Source organism: Epargyreus clarus, unplaced genomic scaffold (assembly GCF_041222505.1).
Source record: "Epargyreus clarus isolate Ecla_fem2 unplaced genomic scaffold, WU_Ecla_fem_2.2 ptg000012l, whole genome shotgun sequence".
NCBI lineage: Eukaryota > Metazoa > Arthropoda > Insecta > Lepidoptera > Hesperiidae > Epargyreus > Epargyreus clarus.
This window is the reverse complement of record NW_027332220.1, coordinates 7,087,744-7,104,594: the sequence shown is the minus strand read 5'-3', so window position 1 is coordinate 7,104,594 and position 16,851 is coordinate 7,087,744. Positions and strand designations below refer to the sequence as shown.

The 16,851-nt window shown below is 32.0% G+C and overlaps 1 protein-coding gene across 2 annotated transcripts; it reads right to left on the bottom strand.

The window, feature by feature from the left end:
* Nucleotides 1–906: 906 nt before the first annotated feature.
* Nucleotides 907–15,213, bottom strand: LOC140746244 (uncharacterized). Of its 2 annotated transcripts, XM_073078310.1 has the most exons (13): nucleotides 15,069–15,213; nucleotides 13,458–13,649; nucleotides 9,351–9,973; nucleotides 8,050–8,215; nucleotides 6,302–6,512; nucleotides 5,818–6,085; nucleotides 5,472–5,572; nucleotides 5,056–5,368; nucleotides 4,742–4,930; nucleotides 4,420–4,530; nucleotides 3,837–3,988; nucleotides 3,390–3,597; nucleotides 907–2,992 (listed from the first exon to the last, which is right to left on the bottom strand). In XM_073078310.1, the coding sequence occupies exons 2-13, from the start codon at nucleotides 13,639–13,641 to the stop codon at nucleotides 2,795–2,797; spliced, it is 2,724 nt and encodes a 907-aa protein (XP_072934411.1). In that variant the 5' UTR covers nucleotides 13,642–13,649; nucleotides 15,069–15,213; the 3' UTR covers nucleotides 907–2,794. The 2 variants fall into 2 exon arrangements, with proteins under 2 accessions (XP_072934411.1, XP_072934412.1); XM_073078311.1 differs by lacking the exon at nucleotides 4,742–4,930.
* Nucleotides 15,214–16,851: the final 1,638 nt, after the last annotated feature.

Sequence of the window (16,851 nt, the reverse complement as noted above, 5' to 3'; positions counted from 1 at the left end):
GTAAGCGGTAATGTCATTCTGACAGCTTGACAGCGTCACTTTTATGTTTTAATTGTTATCATTGACGGGCTCAGAATATTATTTTGTGCTGCCAAAAATTGTAATTTATTGGCCAAGCAAGCTATAGATTTGCCTAATATTTTGCATTGGTAGATTATATCTCTGAGTAAATAAAAAGATAAAATACAATGTAAATAGCACATAGGTCTGTGGTAAATAGTAAGCGGAAATTCTACATTGTTTATTAATTCGGTGGGACTGGCAACAGATGCCGCTCACCTACACAATGGCGCCATTTAGATTTGAAATTATCTTTTAATCCATAATTTAATTGACTTTGAATAATTCTCTAGCAGGAACTAAGCAAATTTTGAAATGTAACATATATTACGCTGAAACCTACCTTAGGTTAAGGATTACTTTTCATTTGCTTCAGAAATAAAGAATTTCAAAAAATATATAAAGATACTTCCCAAGACCATGTTTTTAATACTTTTGTTTATTATACAAAGTTCTTCTCTAGCTGTGTTAATGGTGACTTGGAAAGTAAAATAGTAAACTAAAATATTTACATAAATAAAAAATATACGTTTTAGAATCCTCGTTCAAGTTTTTGAAAAAAAGAAACAAATTTCGTGTAAAAGTTTTTTATTGTGCCTTTATCAATATTACTTATATTATTATAGAATAATTTTATTCATTAGTAGTTGAGACAATTATGTTTCGAAATATTTACATAAAATAGTGTCATGAAATGTCTGCAAAATTTAATTGTGGAAGCATAATTTATTTGTTAATAAATTGTGTAGTTAATGATATGTTTAGCGAATATAAACAGTACTTAGGTATTTTACTTCCTATCTATGCGTACAGTATTTAAAAAAAATAAGTTAAAAAGGATATTCATAAAAATATGTATAAAAATGTTGACAACTATAATAAATGTTGTCGGCAATAATACAAGCTGAACTAGCTCTCGACTTTCACACAAAATGATACGAATTGACGAATACGCAATATCTATTCTATTCATCCATTACATTCTAAGTGTGCTCTTTCTAGAGCGATAGTCGCAAAGGTCATGACCCAAAAAAAACCGTCGAGTCCGACTTGCATTTGATCAGTTTTTTTTCCTCGGGGGATCCATGACTGGATTCCTCCCTGCCGCGGGGGTATAATATAAATTCTATATATTATGTAATGTAATATCTGTATCCATAGATTAGTAAAGATACTTCGCCGCCTTGAAATTGAATGAAGCCACAAACGGCTTATTAATAAGTTCTTTTTTTGAATTCTTGACAAATAAAAACATTTTTAGAGAAAATTTACGAATAAATAACTAATACTGCGTAATTTACATAATAAATAAATAATTATTTCAAATATTTTAGGAACATTTTAGCACGGAGACGTGGCAAAACTTTTTTACGCAACTATTTCAATTCACAAAACTGGGTACATTTTCTTGTTAGGAGTGAGTAATCTTTACTTAATCTATGTCTGTATCTGGAATTCCATAATTATATTATGTATATCGACGGTCCCTACGTATAAAGCGACATGTCAAAAACGAAGGTTTACAGGAGAGCGTAATTAATGTTCAAACCACTCTAGAAATAATTCTCTATACAATTCTAAGATATTTTTTTTATAATGTTGTTATAGCTTTCGAAAGTTTGTACTAGTATATTTAAATATATATATTTTTTTTATATTTACCAGAAAAACTGAGAGGTGACTGTTTCTACGTGAAAAGGCAAATAAAAGTATGCCAGGCAAGTCTGAGATACAACTTTATACGTAGGCAACATGAAAACGGTATTGATATCTTACTCAGATTTTCTTACTTTTGTAGGTTAGAAAAACAATAACATTTTTTTTGTGTTCTTACTTATTATTTATAGCGGAAAATATGATTTTTAGACGTGATGCTAAATTAGACATGACCGTGTTCAATCCGAGTGGCGCGCTTTTTAAGACATCGTACAAAGCGATAAGTATAGATATCCGCATTTACGACACCTATTTCCTATAAATGTTATACTTGTTCTCTTATACGAATGGTAAAACTAGTAAAATACATCATATTTAAAGAAAAATCTTATATAGGCATACGCGTATGGACATTGGACAATCCAAAGCCGTATATGCAATAAAAAAAATTGCAATTTTTGACATGTCGCTTTATACGTAGGGACCGTCGATATGCTCCATTTACTTTATTTTTCTATAAATTGAACTTATAAGTTAAAATGACACTAATTTTAGAAAAGTACACTTACATACTTATTATATTTAAAATAAATTTATGGATTATGTAAAAACCTTTCTTCTTTATAAAAAATGTCATATAATTATTATTTTTAAATACCTATGGGTTTCGAGTGAATGCGGTACGTTTAAATATTAAGGAATTTATAACAATAATTTTAATTCTATGACCAACGAAAGCGTAGTAATTTAATATGATGAAGGTACTTATTAAAATTTATCTTAAAAGGGATACAAGTAGATTTGATTTTATTTATTTAAATTATTTAGTAAGTAGGTAGGTACACTATTTATTAACTAAATGAGGCGTGGAAAAAATCGTATTAATAAGTGTTTTACATGAATCCATAACGATTTCTGGGAATCTTATGCGCTAGAAAGCATGATTTTTAAATTAATATAATGTATATTAATTACCCTGCCCCATAAATAGAGCAACAATATAACCTAGATACATTCGCACTTATAGTTTTGCGTCGACAATTTCTCTTATATAATAAATTAGTTTATATCAAATCAATTATTCAAGATCTTCAATCAAAGAGTCCAGTTCCTTTTGTAGTGTCATCGATTCCTCTCTCTGCTTGAGGACGTCATCTTTCAGTCTGTCGACATTAGCCATGAGAAGGGCGTTGCCTTTCTTCAATGCGTTGACTCTGGTCTCGTGGCGCTTAAGTCTCTTCGTAAGATTGTCCTTTTTATCTGGCAGTGGTGCGTCCTGTAAGAGGAGGATAAAATATTTTAAAATTTAGAAAACTGATCAAACACACAAGATTAGTCATTATTGTGAAGACATAGTTCTGCATACTATCACAAAAAATTGAAATGAAGAGATTATCGATTTGTATTAGTTAAATATCGTCTGATACTACGCGACAGTGTGCATAGAGTCCGCATACTCTTTTATAAAAAAACATGACCTTTGTGTAATTTTCGCCAAATAGTCTATTTTATTTTTATACTGTAAAATTTTTATAATTTCATTTGACACATAAATAATCTTCTGTAGGATCGTCCCGGCGGTGCAGGAAGGCTCTCAAGTAGCTCTTCAATTTCAAAACCGAATTCGCAAACTACAATAGAAGCATGGTTAAATTTATAATAAATGTACTCACTTCTGGTTCACTTTCACTCTCAGTTTCGCTCTCAGTGTCTTGTTCTGTTTCTGTTTCAGATTCTTCTTCTTCAGTTTCACTCTTCTTGGTAGCCTCGGAGTCTTCTTCCTCTTCTTCCTCGTCTTCTTCATCTGAACCGACTTCCTTCATCATCGCTGCCATCTTGTCAACTTCGCGTTTCAGCTCCTTGTATTTTTTCTTTGCATCCCTGAAATATTATAAATAAAATTTAAGGTACTTAGTGGTTTGGAAAATACCTTTACATAGGTACAAAAGGGTTAATTGAATGAATACATAATTAGTAATTACTGTTTTACTGTGTAATAATAAGCTACTATTAATATACTGAGGATTTAATTATTACATAAAAATCTACTCGTATAAAATGAATGCTATCTTTGATTAAATTGAAAGCTCTGTAAATATGTTAAAAATAATTATTCTTACTTAAGTGCTGCTTGTTGATTTTTAAGAGCCATTTTATAGCCCATGCGTTCTCTTTTCATATTGTCTTGTTTCTCTTTCAGATGTCTAATCTTGTTTCTCATGTTTCGAATTTCTTTCTCCATTCGCTTTTGCTTCTTTTCTTCGGTCTCTTCCTGTAAGATCAAAATATATTTTAGAACACAAATGTACTACATATTACATTACATTACTCACAAGACTTAACATACTTATTGCTCTAAAGAAATGGGAATATTTTGTTTATTCATAAAATATAGCTAAATAATGCTAACCTTTTCTGTTCATACCTATAAGCTCTTAGAGAATCAACATTATATTATATTATATAAATTATATTGCAGACGACGGAAGTTATCATTGATTTCTACCAATCAAGACCACAAGACCCAATACTGGGTGTATTTGGTGTAGCGGCACAGGGCACAAACGACTAATCGTTCCCATTCTGATAGATGCTCGTGCTCGACAGTGGGAAAATAATAGATTATCGACGAAAACGGCATTGAGTCTGTGTTTTTGCTAGCAATAAATAATAAATATGTTGTTTTTTTCATAAAGATCTTACCTCTTCTTCCTCTGATTCCTCTTCTTCTTCAAAGCTGTCATCTTTGGTAACAGATAACTGTTTGATCGCATGACTGGACCGTCTTGAACCAGCGGTTGTAGGCATAATTCCCTGAAATTTGCAATTTTACCTTTTAATTTCAACATATTTATTAGTGTGGATATTTAATTTCACATGTTTTAATTAGGATATACAATATTGAATACATCTTTTCAAGTTATTTTGATTAAATTATAAAAAAATAGTAATAAGTTCATAAATAGACTTAATGATTATACAGTTTATTATTTGCATATAATTAATTATTTTATAAAGCATTTACCTCGTCGTCAATATTATTAGTAAAAGCAGCGTTATTATTGTTAGCGTCATTAGCCTTGTTTTTTAGCTCTTGCGCCTCCGGGGAATTTATATCAATATTCAATAACCTACACTGTTTCTCAAAGTCAAGTTGCCTCTTTTGGTAGAAAGATAAAGGCTCTTCTGATGAATAAAGTTCCTCTAGTTTATTCTGTAAATTGGCAAGTAAGAAACAATACTGTTAGCTTATAAGCAATTTTAAGTTAATGCGCATTAATAAGCTTATGTAAGCTTAAGTTAAGTAATTCAAGTCATTTGAAAGAAAGTAATACTAACCGACATAGCTTGTTCCAATTTCTTTTCTAGCTCTGCGTTTTTTCGTTTCACTTCTTCCAATTCTGTTAATGCGTCATCTCTTTCCTCAGCTGCTTCTAGATATTTCTTTTCTAAATTATCTGCCGTTTCCTTAGCCTTTTCTACTTCCATTTTTAGATTGTTTACTAGTCTTTCGTCGTAAGCATCAGTTACTGATATGACGGTTTTGTGTTGCTCCTGTTTGATAATAGCACGTTCTCTAGCTAACTCTGCTTCTAAGTTCTGTATTCTGGTCAGGAGTCGCTTATTTTCTCTTTCTTGGGCTTCTTTGTTTCTGTGAGATAAAAATTGAAATGTATTAAAACAAATGAAAATATCAACACAGCATATTTTTAATATTTTTCTATTACTTTTTAAGAATAAATATTTCAACTTACCTCAATTCAATGGCTAGGAGCTGCTTAGTGGACTGAAGGTCGTCTCTCACTTTGTCAATGTCATCCATTTCATCAATCTCCTCTTCTTCTTGTGCAACTGCCTATAAAATTATTTATTACTTGAAAGAAGGTTTTACCCATGCAGTCATATGTTACTCGTTAATATAGAAAATCTCCTTAACGTTTTAGATCAGCTTCATAGTACTAATTCAAATGGCTTAAACATTTGTGACTGTAAAGTTCTTAATAAAATTGTTTGGAATAATGTTTTAACAAATACCAGTTTGAGTATCAATTTTTCATTAATTAGCACAACAGAATAAAACTGCAGAAAACTTTAGATTACCTCTGGTATTGAGACACCAGAAGGAGATGCGGCTAAATTGGCCTGTGACATTGATTTTTGGACTTGCTCCTCAATTGTCATTTGTCTTCTGAACTTCCTCAAGCCCTCCAAATTAGGCTTACTTCTGTCGTTAGTCTTCGTTTTCTTTAGCTTTACACCTTTGGAGATTTCTTTCAAAAGCTCATTATGTGAATTAGGTTTTTCTGATTCGAAGATAAATTGATCTTTGTTTTTCACAACAGTCGATTTTGCTATAATAGGACTTGATCTACAAAAATATACACATAAATTATTATATCATCATTTTATTGTAAAGCACAGCAATGGTTTACTGTGCAGACTGTTATGGCCCTTTAGCCGCTAGGACGAAATCTAAATGTTTCATTAAAATTTAGATATTGGTTCTGGCTTTCAATTGTTGTATACTAGGTTTTAGGATAATTTTAATGTGGACTAATGTGTTAACACATTTTTTAAAACATACCTGTCATTACAAACCACATGTTTCAGTTTCTTGCCTTGTTCTACCTCCTTCATCATGTCACTCCAGTCCGGCCTCCTTCGGGGCCTACTGCGGAGCTGTTCTATTTTCTTCAACTTTGTCGGGTCCAATGGTTCCTTTTTAAATTCAGGTGGTGGTGGCATTTTAGGCGGCAAAGGAGGAGGCATTGGTGGTGGGGTGGGCTTTAGTAAGCCTGAAATTATAGTAATTACAAATTATGAGAATGAAAATAGCAGTATGCTAATTTGTCAGGGAGAGTTAATTTCAAAAAGTAGCATTTAATCAATAGAACAATCGATATATTACGAGACCTTTAAATAGGTTTCCGTTTTCTTTAATCCCATCCATTGTGTTACGAAGAAAATAGTTCGACACTACCAAAGTCTCAAACATTAGAACCACACAATTATTATCTTGATCCCTTGATACATTGTATAATCAAACACAGAAACGTAATTTTTCACAATGATCCCAAAATCTAAAAACAATAGGTATTAAATTGGATTTTTGAACATGTTATGATTTTTCGCGAGGTATGTGCATTTGCACCTGATGCGTTCGCGTCGTATGCGGAACTACCCGAGACTATTTCAGACTAGACCACAAACTTGTCTAGCATACAAGAGATCAAAAGGAAAGGATTCGCGCAGCTCTAATGAGATTTCAAGACACATTCCTCTGGTTAAACATAGACTTTCATATAGTGTTTGAAGACTCTCAATACAAGAATCCACAATTATGTAACGACTACCGACAGTTTTCTTGACGTTTTGTGATATGAAATCAATATAATATATAGGTGGTCATACATTTTTCAGTTATTTTAGATTAATTCAACATGTGTTTGCTGTCCATTTTTCAGAAAAAGTTTTATAGGCTTAATAACAATCTTATCTAAGATACAAAATTTTTAAGCGGTTTAAAAAAAAGAATACGGAATTTCGTATTCTTGAATTTCAACAATAATTTAAAAAATTGTCGTGAAAAAATGAAATATTCCCTAAAATCTTAAGATTGCTCGCTAATCACGGAGATTTCGTAATATCATGTGAACCGGACATTGAAATGTTTGCCAAATTCGAATTGATTGATTAAAGCACACGTAATTTATTTGCATGCATCATACGAGTATTGTGTTCTAATTATAGTCAAAACAAATGCTAGTGTGTCAATGTTTGTGTCACGTGTTATCAAATGGGTAAGAGATTCTTTTGTTCCAACACCCACACCTACTGAATCTAGTTCTTTAAATATATTGGATGGACCTGATGTATGATTACACTTCTAGAGTACGCACTCTTGATATAAATAAACGAATAAACCAATCTATTTCTTAATGTACACAAACATTAATGTATAAGCTAGGACGTTAATAATCTGTCAAACTTCCTGACTTGAAGCAGAACTATTAATTAGGATTTCTGATTTCTGATGAAGTCATTTATTTTTTATTCTATTGTTTTTATTATAGTTCACTAAAAGGATCATAAGTTCTATATACAAACTATATACCTATTAGATTTTAGAGATTCGTTAAATCGCTCAATATATTATAAAACATGACGAGTTGTCGCCTAACTCTACCTTTCGTTAATGTTTTCCATGATATCATATTCAGCCTTGTATTAAAATATGTAGTCATTTTGAAAAGCGTTACTTTTGGATGATGAATGAATTTTGAATAATAATTTATTCCCATCTGGAAGAAGAAAAATTATATATAAACTTACTTCTTAAGCTTTCATTTTTAGTGAGAGTATGGCCTTTAGGAATCTCATTTGCTAGTGTTTTGTCTATATTTTCTTTAACACGCTCGTGGAGTGGGTCCCTCCATTTCTTCAAACCGACATCGTCTTTCGACGGGGCTTTTTGTAGAGGTGGTTTTCGTGGTGGGAGCTGTAAAAAATAGAAGTTTAATGGAAGTTCCACGCACAAACACGATCTAAAAATATTTAAAAATGAAATCATAAGGTATAATTTGTTACATTTTTGTCTTTTAGATAAACAAGTCAATATTACATAATTTCAACAATGAAATATGCTCCTAAGCAGAACTGAAGATATGAAAAAAATAGATCTTTAAGTGACGAATCTTTGTATGTATGCATGTCACTTATCATCTATAAAATCTATTGGAAAATTACGCGTGTAGAAAGTGTTAATATAATATTATAAATATGTCATCCTAGGTTATTTAAAATCTTAATAAATACTTATAATACCAAATGTAGATGTAGAATAGAGTAGGTACTCATGTTAGTACAATTATAGATCTTGGCTGAAAATGTGCCTAATTTTTATGATAAAATTGGATAAAATATTTTTTCCATTTTATTACCTACGTAACATTGATATGTTTTATAATCTAACGTTAATATTTACACCAATATAGTCACGATTTTCGGTATTCTAAATACCAGTGCCTAAAGATGCGGGTTTATACATAGTTTTTTTTATAATATTGAAATAGCAAACTAGTGCAGTACCCTTTCCATGAGTTTTCAAAACATCCCACTTTTTTACGTTACGTTTACTCAATCCATTATTTTGTTCCGTTTGCTTCCGTAGAATGAGTTGTCAAAAGCGCACCACTGAGTAAACCTAATAATAAGTAAGTGCTCAAGTGACGTGGGAGGGAGACAAAAAGTTCATCACTTTTTGTCTCCCTCCCATATTCGCAAAAAAAGTGAGACAAAACATAAAGTGCCATTTTGTTAATTTAGACATTTAATGTTACGTTACTGACACTATAGTTCTAATACACTCCGCTAGGGACACTGATTGGAAATGTATGGGCAAATACGTAAACAAATACCAAAACAGTCATATTTGTCAAAACGTAAAAACTCATTGTAAGGATACAGTACACTTGATGATAAGTGGTCACTGTCGCCCGTAGATCTATGAGCGATATAAAACAGGGGTTCTACCAATACTGCAACTCTACAATCGTTTCAAATATACACGTTATATAAATATTTGATCCTTGGACCTTGTAATAAATATGCATCTTCATATCTACATAACTTACCTTTGAGGGCGATTTATCCAACGGAGTCGGTGGTTTAGTAGCCATTTTGGATTTTTCTTCCAATGTAGACTTAGAATCTGCTTTAGATTTTTCTACGACCTTTTCTTCAACTTTAGGCTTTATTGTAGTCTTACTATCAGGTTTCGACTTTTCTTCCGGCTTAGCCTTACTTTTTTCCTCTACTTTAGGCTTAGCTACAACTTTGTCTTCAACTTTAGATTTGTGTGGTGTCTTTTCCTCTGCCTTTGTTGCTGGCTTCGTTAACGAATTTGTAGAAACCTTACCATTTGGAGTCTTATCATTCTTTGCTACGTCATTTTTATCTTGTTTTCTGTCTACAATCGTTACTGATTTGTCTTTAGATTTATCATCAATTGTTCTCACACTTTTAAGGATAGGTCTTTCGGGTAATTTATCGTTTACAGGTTTATCTTCTGGCTTTCCTTTATCATTAGCTTTATCAATTGTTTTTACTGTTTTAAGGAATCTAGGTTTTTCATCAGCTGGTTTGGAAGCTTTATCAGCAAGCTTCGCTGCTGAGGGTTTTACAAGCTTTTCTTCTACAGGTTCCGATACACCATTTTCAGATTTTTCTTTTATTGTAGCTTGTTTTTTCAAAGCGGCTATAACGATAAAATTATTATATTATACAAAGATACTACGATTATCAAAACTTTAGTGACACAATGTAAATTACGCCTTAATACATCAGTCAAAACACTATAACCATATTATTCTACTAATTTTATATTTTTGTTATTTATTTTAAAATCGTCTCTACATCTTTGCTTATTGTTTTTATTTATGACTACTTTTCTATTGTTTTGTATGTCAGATTTCGCTGTAAAGCACGATCTACAAATTATTCTAATCTCTATTTGAAAATTCGTTGAAAAACACGAAATAGGTATAATTTATACTCAGAGCAACATGTCTGCAATTCATTATGTAAACATTCGGTACACGCTTTGTTCAGTCGTAAAATTAGTTACCTATTTTCAGTCTTTCGTATATGAATTATAAGCTAGTCCTTGGTCATGGAATAAAAATAATAGTTCATTGGTTATTTTACGAGGAGTTTAGGAATTGATGGAAACACGTGCGCCCCGTCGTACGTCTCTATGCATTTTGATGGCATTCGCGTTCGTAAATAAACATGGCTGCTGCCAAGATGGCCGACCTTCGCTATTTTCATGTTGTTGCTGACAAGTGTTATAGTTTCAATCATTTAATTGATTATAACGTTAAATATTCATTAAAGAAATATCTTTACAAGGGCCTCCAATGTTTTTTATATAAATCAATATATATCTCTTAGCTCTGTAATTTATATATCGTTTGAAACATGTTATAAGTGTTTAAGAAACGTTATTTTTATAAGCTTAGCATTGAACATACTTGAAGAACATCACTGTTAACAATACTTTACAATGGATTAGAATGAATACTATAATCTGCCTCTGATTACTTCCCATATCACTCCCAATATTTTTATATCCTTTAAGCTTAACATTTTGAAATAATTCAGAGCTAATGACGACGTAAATCTGGAGAACATTCTCCGTAGGATGTTAGAGTGGGATCTCTTATAAATCATAGCGTAACCCCAACATCTCCGTTTATTTTGTAAAATGTCCGTCCTCTCTAAAAATATCGCGATTCGTTGGCGTCGACTGGCTTGGAATATCTCTTAACAACTCCAACGTTTATTGAATCACGCAACCAAATTGTGCCACTAAATATCGCTACCATTATTCAGCAGAATTTGGGAAATTTAACCGAAATAAAATATAGTTTCCTTTGCATTTTAAATCAACCGATATCCTAATATACTAAATGATTAGGTAACATGTTTCCAATTCGTTTATACGTAGAATATGCCGCGATATAGTTACTTATTGTCTACGTAATAATTTTATATCTGAATTTAAATTTATATGAATTAGCATCGTCATAGGTTAGGTTTATTGTAATAGATATCAAAGATTTCACGGCCAGAAATTAATAATGTATCGAAAAAAATCTATTAAAAAATTTACGACTTCGTTTACAGACTTGTATCAATTTAACAACCGGAGGAAATGAGTGATAACTTCCTGGACGCTGTAACGCTGCGAATTAAAATAGCGATTTATAAGGTTTTTACTACTCGCTGTATTTGTTAGACTATAATCAGTTTATAACAGCTTTTGACGATATTGCTTATATAATTGGTATTATTCCTTACATACAGTTGTAATACGAACAATTTGAATATTCCAACAAGACCTTATTACACCACAGTTCTGTTATCCAACAGTTTCAGTACCTTTGCACAAAGGACGTCACAGTAACACTTGTGCAGCACACAGTAAAACACAAAGCAACCAGTATCAATCAACCACAAAACAAACTGTAAGAAGTCTCACAATATAATTTTCAAAGACCAACACACAACGCATCACGCGCTTCGAATCTCCAGACTAGTAAACTTGTGAACACTTTGGGAGAGCCGAAGTGTTAGAACACGTCTCCCTGCCAAAGTTTCGAAGATGCTGACGTCACTATGTAGGCAAATATATCAACCATCACACAATATATTATTAATGTAATATACAGCCCAGTATATTACTTTATTTCACTTTTCAGTGTCTCGATCAAAGAGTATAAATGTTATGCAAATACTCGTATGTATATAGTGTATATAGTGACGATCTGTTTGCAAGCACTATGTGCGAAGCAAAGTCTAATAACCGAAATTTTTGTAGGTATTAAAATTTAATAGTACACCATGATCAATTACCTATTTTTTTCTAAAATAACTCCTTAATCTCCCAACTAAGGTCACGTACATAACTAAAATTTAGAGAAATATAAGTACAAATAAAATAGCGATAGGTGTTGGTTATTTAACCCAATAAGCACAGAAGTGAATGCCATTTGAAATAAGGGAAATGTATAGAAGAAGATTTAAAATAATGCTAAATTCCAAGCTAGATTGTTACCAGTAAAGAAGCACAGTCAACAGAGCTAAAATAAAAAATAGCTGAAAAATTAATAAAGTTTAATAATCATAAAGATTGTAGAAGAAGTTATGAAAACGGACGATCTACAAAAGACTAGAGTAGAGTCATTCATGAAGCACAAATACATAGTCTTACACTTACAGGTATATCTACTACGTAGGCCTTATAACACAATCACATTCAAATATAAAGTACTAAATAAAAATATTCTGAAAAAAAATGATTCGAGAGTTTATTATTGGAATATTTTGGAACGTACTCGAAAATGTGATATTGTAAACAAGGTCATGGAACTAAAAAAAAAGACAACTATAGAGGTTTTCAAGTTCCTGTATCAACTATGTTTTGTCTCTTATTATGTCATAGCTATATCTCATTTCCCAATTATCAAGAAACTACGAAGAATCACAGTACCATGCACACATCCACGTCAAACTACCCTTGGGATGAATCCCAGTAGTTCTCACCGCGTTTTGGAAAAGCTGGAGATGCCAATAAATGTGATCCATCGTCTGGACCCTGAGGAGTGGGTGTTGGTGACAGGAGGTCATCGAAGCTTTTAAGCTGAGTCATGATCGTCAGCAATGATGGACCGACTGAAGAGCAGTATACTAATTAATAATGTGAAGAAGCAATGCTTCAAACTAATCTTTAATAATTAAGAAAAAAGACGGTGAAATACGAAAATGTTGATGAAGTTTCGAAATATACTAGAAATACTGAAAGCCTATTTACTTATATCCTTATAAGCAGGATTTATATGAACGTATAAGTCAAAATTTGAATACGAAAGCTCATTTATTGTATAATTGTATTAAGAATTGTGTACACAAATTCTAGTTATTATTTATTTCCGTGATTTATGTTATCACAAAACATTCAAGGTTACTTATGAAAATACATCATCGTGTGTTGACAAATTAGACATTAGCACTACTTATACACATTTTTATTATATATACAACACCCTGAATTTACATACTTTGATCACTAAAAAAAGTTTAGAAGTCAAGAAGAAGAAAAACATGCGAATGATAATGTAAAGACAGATACAGAAAGAGAGTACGAACATTAAAACCATAAAGAATTTGAAAAGCCTTACGTTTCAAGGGCTTTGCAACCGGTGCTTCAGCTGCTTCAGCAGGTTTCGATACACTTTCTACTGGCTTCAGTTTCCTCTGGGTCCAGGGAGGTGGCGCCTCTGTGTCCTTTTCTTTCACCCATGGAGGCCTAAACGTCTCCCGTTTAGGGGCTGAAGTATCCCTACTTACGTTGCCGATAGGCATTGTGGAGTCTGTGAAGAAATTTAGTTTTAAATTCTAATGCTTATGAATTTTCGTAACTTTGAAAGCCGATTATCAAAGGGTTCATGGAAGAGTGTAAATATAATTGAGTAGAATATGCGAAAATGATTTCACTAACTATAATTTCTGTGTTTACTTTTACTTTCGCAATTGTAACCGAAATACTGCTGGAATTATAACGAGACCTAGATTCTAGATATCACACGTACTAGAGAGACATAAATAAGCCAGTACCGTGCGAGTGTACATCGAATAAGATTTCGATGGTCATCTTTTAAAATCCACTATAACGTTCATTCATTCAATAAGCTTTAATACGAGCCAACAGCCGTCATAAACCTTTGGTACGTTATTTTCAGCACGTGCAAACAAAAATCGCCACTGTTATTATTTTATCGTAAACACACGCCTCGTTCAAATACTTCGAAAGTTGTGCTGTATTTGGATCATTTATATCTTCAGATGTGTGTATATGAATGGGTTTACCATTATACGAATATAATACATAAAAAAATGAGTTATGAGCTTGACACTTGTATGAAATTAATTACTGAAATTTTTGACAAGGGTTTGCTGTGAAGTGAGCTGTGGTGTCGGCTCATTAGTTGAAATGGGTCATTGCAAAGTTATGAAAACTTTTACTTTTCACATATCACGTGTGTCCTCGGTTTACAAGTGCGTTGGAGGGTCACAAAACACTTCCCACGTCTTTAACACGATGTTAATATAATTATCTTCAATTTATTTTATATGTGCTAGATTATCCGTGGTAGTGACTAGGCAAATAGTTGGCACGGTTATCCTTACTATATGATGAATATGCTATTACACATAGTTTTAATAAAATTTATTGATTTATATTCATCTTACGAGGTCTTAGTACCAAAAAGGGTACATGACGGATTATTTATCAAAGGTTTCTAAAAGATTTAACAAAAGTTTTGGGGTTTAGCATTAAATAAAATGGAGAAAAACTCCAAAAGAAACGAAATTGGAGAAATATTTTTTAAAAGTCTACGAAAATAGTCTAAAATGTAATTATGTACCTATGTATGATACTTTAATCGCTTTTACTAATTCATAACTTTATAGTGATAATTGACAAAAAATAATAGTTATAACATCGTTAAACATATTTTCAAGTAATGCAAATAAACGTTTCGCCTTCTTATTTGCATTTTTTTTAAATTAAGAAGCATTTTAGTACTTTAACAAGTGATTATCATTAAAGCAATCTGTTGGCTCGAACATTTACTCTATAAATTTATTTTTAATTCAGATACTTAGTTATCAGAAACATCTATTCCATTTTACTGTTAGTTTACAAGTTGCATAAACGTTTCTAAGCGCTTTCTTACAGCTCTGCTTCGTTTAAGTGTATGTTATCTGTAAGCACAAATATTACGCACTTCAACAGAACACCGATCACAGCACTGAGAAATCAACTGATCATTATTTTCTATAGAAATGTGTCGAACGTCTGCTTAACGAGAATTAAATTTGTATTATCCAAGGAATTTGGGTAGACGCGTCGCCGGGCGCGCGTTGCTTACGACTAGCGGCGGAATTTCATGTTCTGACAATTCTCTGGAACTTATAAATAGGTGCGTCAAGACATGTACCACGAATAATTCGGGAGCTGTTCCCTCTGTTAGATTATTATCTCGCACGTATTCGTTCAAAAAAACAAAATAAAATTCGGTTTATTTTTTTGTATCGCGTTAAGGGCTTAGACAAGGTTAGATTTAAGGTTTTTATGTGTTAATTGCACATTCATTTATTTATTTTTTTAATTTGTTTTATTACATTATAAACATAATCCATCTATATTTTCGACAACAGAGTTTTTTAAATTCAGAACTTTTGATCATTTGCTAAAATATTTTTTTAGAAATAGTAAACCGTTATGAAGATCGCCTGATCGGCATTGGTAATTTGTAATCACCTCCAAGTAGGATTTGAATCAGGTCAGGTATGAACCCCAGAAGCGTTGCAACCCCAGAAGTTAAATGATAGTCTCTTTTGGAGTTTCTTTCCATTTTATTTAATGCTAAACACCAACACTTTTGTTAAACCCCACCTTTCAAACTAGAACACGGCAGTGTTCTTTTTGCCACTTTTCATTATTTGATAGGTAGAAAAAAAGCTCTTATATTCATTGGCAACTCAACTGGCGTTGCATAAATATTCATTATAAAAATGTAAATACTGCACATTATAATACAAAAACAAATATAAAGCTAATGTCGTTATATTACCTCTAAGAGGTGTTCCAGTGACCTTTAAAAATAAGTAAAAATACTTCTGAAATAAATTGTTGCTATTTTTCCCTATAACTTTTTCAAGATTACAGTAATATACCTAAGTCCCATTTTTCATGCCCAAGATAACAATAATCTTTTAAATAATAATATAATCTATAAACAATTACCTAAATATAATCTTAAAACTTAAATAAGTAAACTTAAACTTAAATAAGTAAACTTAAATATTTAAAATGCAATATTATTACATTAAGCGTTTTATCAACATTTAGACGGCCGGGCGCGTTTTAAATAAATCTCGACGTCACACATCTATTTTGGAAGCTTCCCGTCTCTAAAGACGTAACAAGTCTATGACATCGACTTTATTCATACAATCGAGCTTCCGCATCAGCTCCACCCAAGTGCACCCCAATTGCTTTTAATTTTTAAACATTACTTTTTGGGCATATTAGTTTTTTTTTCGCAAATTTGTTTATTGCGTTAAAATCTTATTAAAGTAGTTTGGGAGTTTCACATTCGAATTAAGAACTTATAAACTGATAATAGAAGTTTACTAAAACTTTATTTATACATTACCTATTACTACGAAAGGAAGAACCCTCTGTGGTTCGACTTCGGCTGCACCACCGCCACATCTTTTTCTGCCTAATAAGAGCAGTGTTAATCCCTACTGTGTTCTGGTTACAAGGGAATGCATTCCAACTTAATCCTCAAGGGTAGCAACTAGCAACGCATCTGTAGCCAATCTCAGGTAGGAGTCTAATCTTATCGGGGATTGATTACAGATGACTATGGGCAGTAGCCACTTTCTGTCATAAAGCTACGAGTCACAGCTCGTTTGCCACTTAAATATTATAAAAAAATTACATCAATAAAAATGAAATATTTTGCAATATATTATGAAATATACCTCATAAAGTGTAGG

Excerpts from the sequence above, each read along its gene's own strand:
- LOC140746244 (XM_073078310.1), bottom strand. The coding sequence starts at position 13,641 with ATGCCTATCGGCAACGTAAGTAGGGATACTTCAGCCCCTAAACGGGAG. Across the intron at positions 6,086-6,301 it reads CATGTGGTTTGTAATGACAG|ATCAAGTCCTATTATAGCAA; the intron begins GTATGTTTTAAA and ends ATATTTTTGTAG. Across the intron at positions 3,598-3,836 it reads AATCAACAAGCAGCACTTAA|GGATGCAAAGAAAAAATACA; the intron begins GTAAGAATAATT and ends ATAATATTTCAG.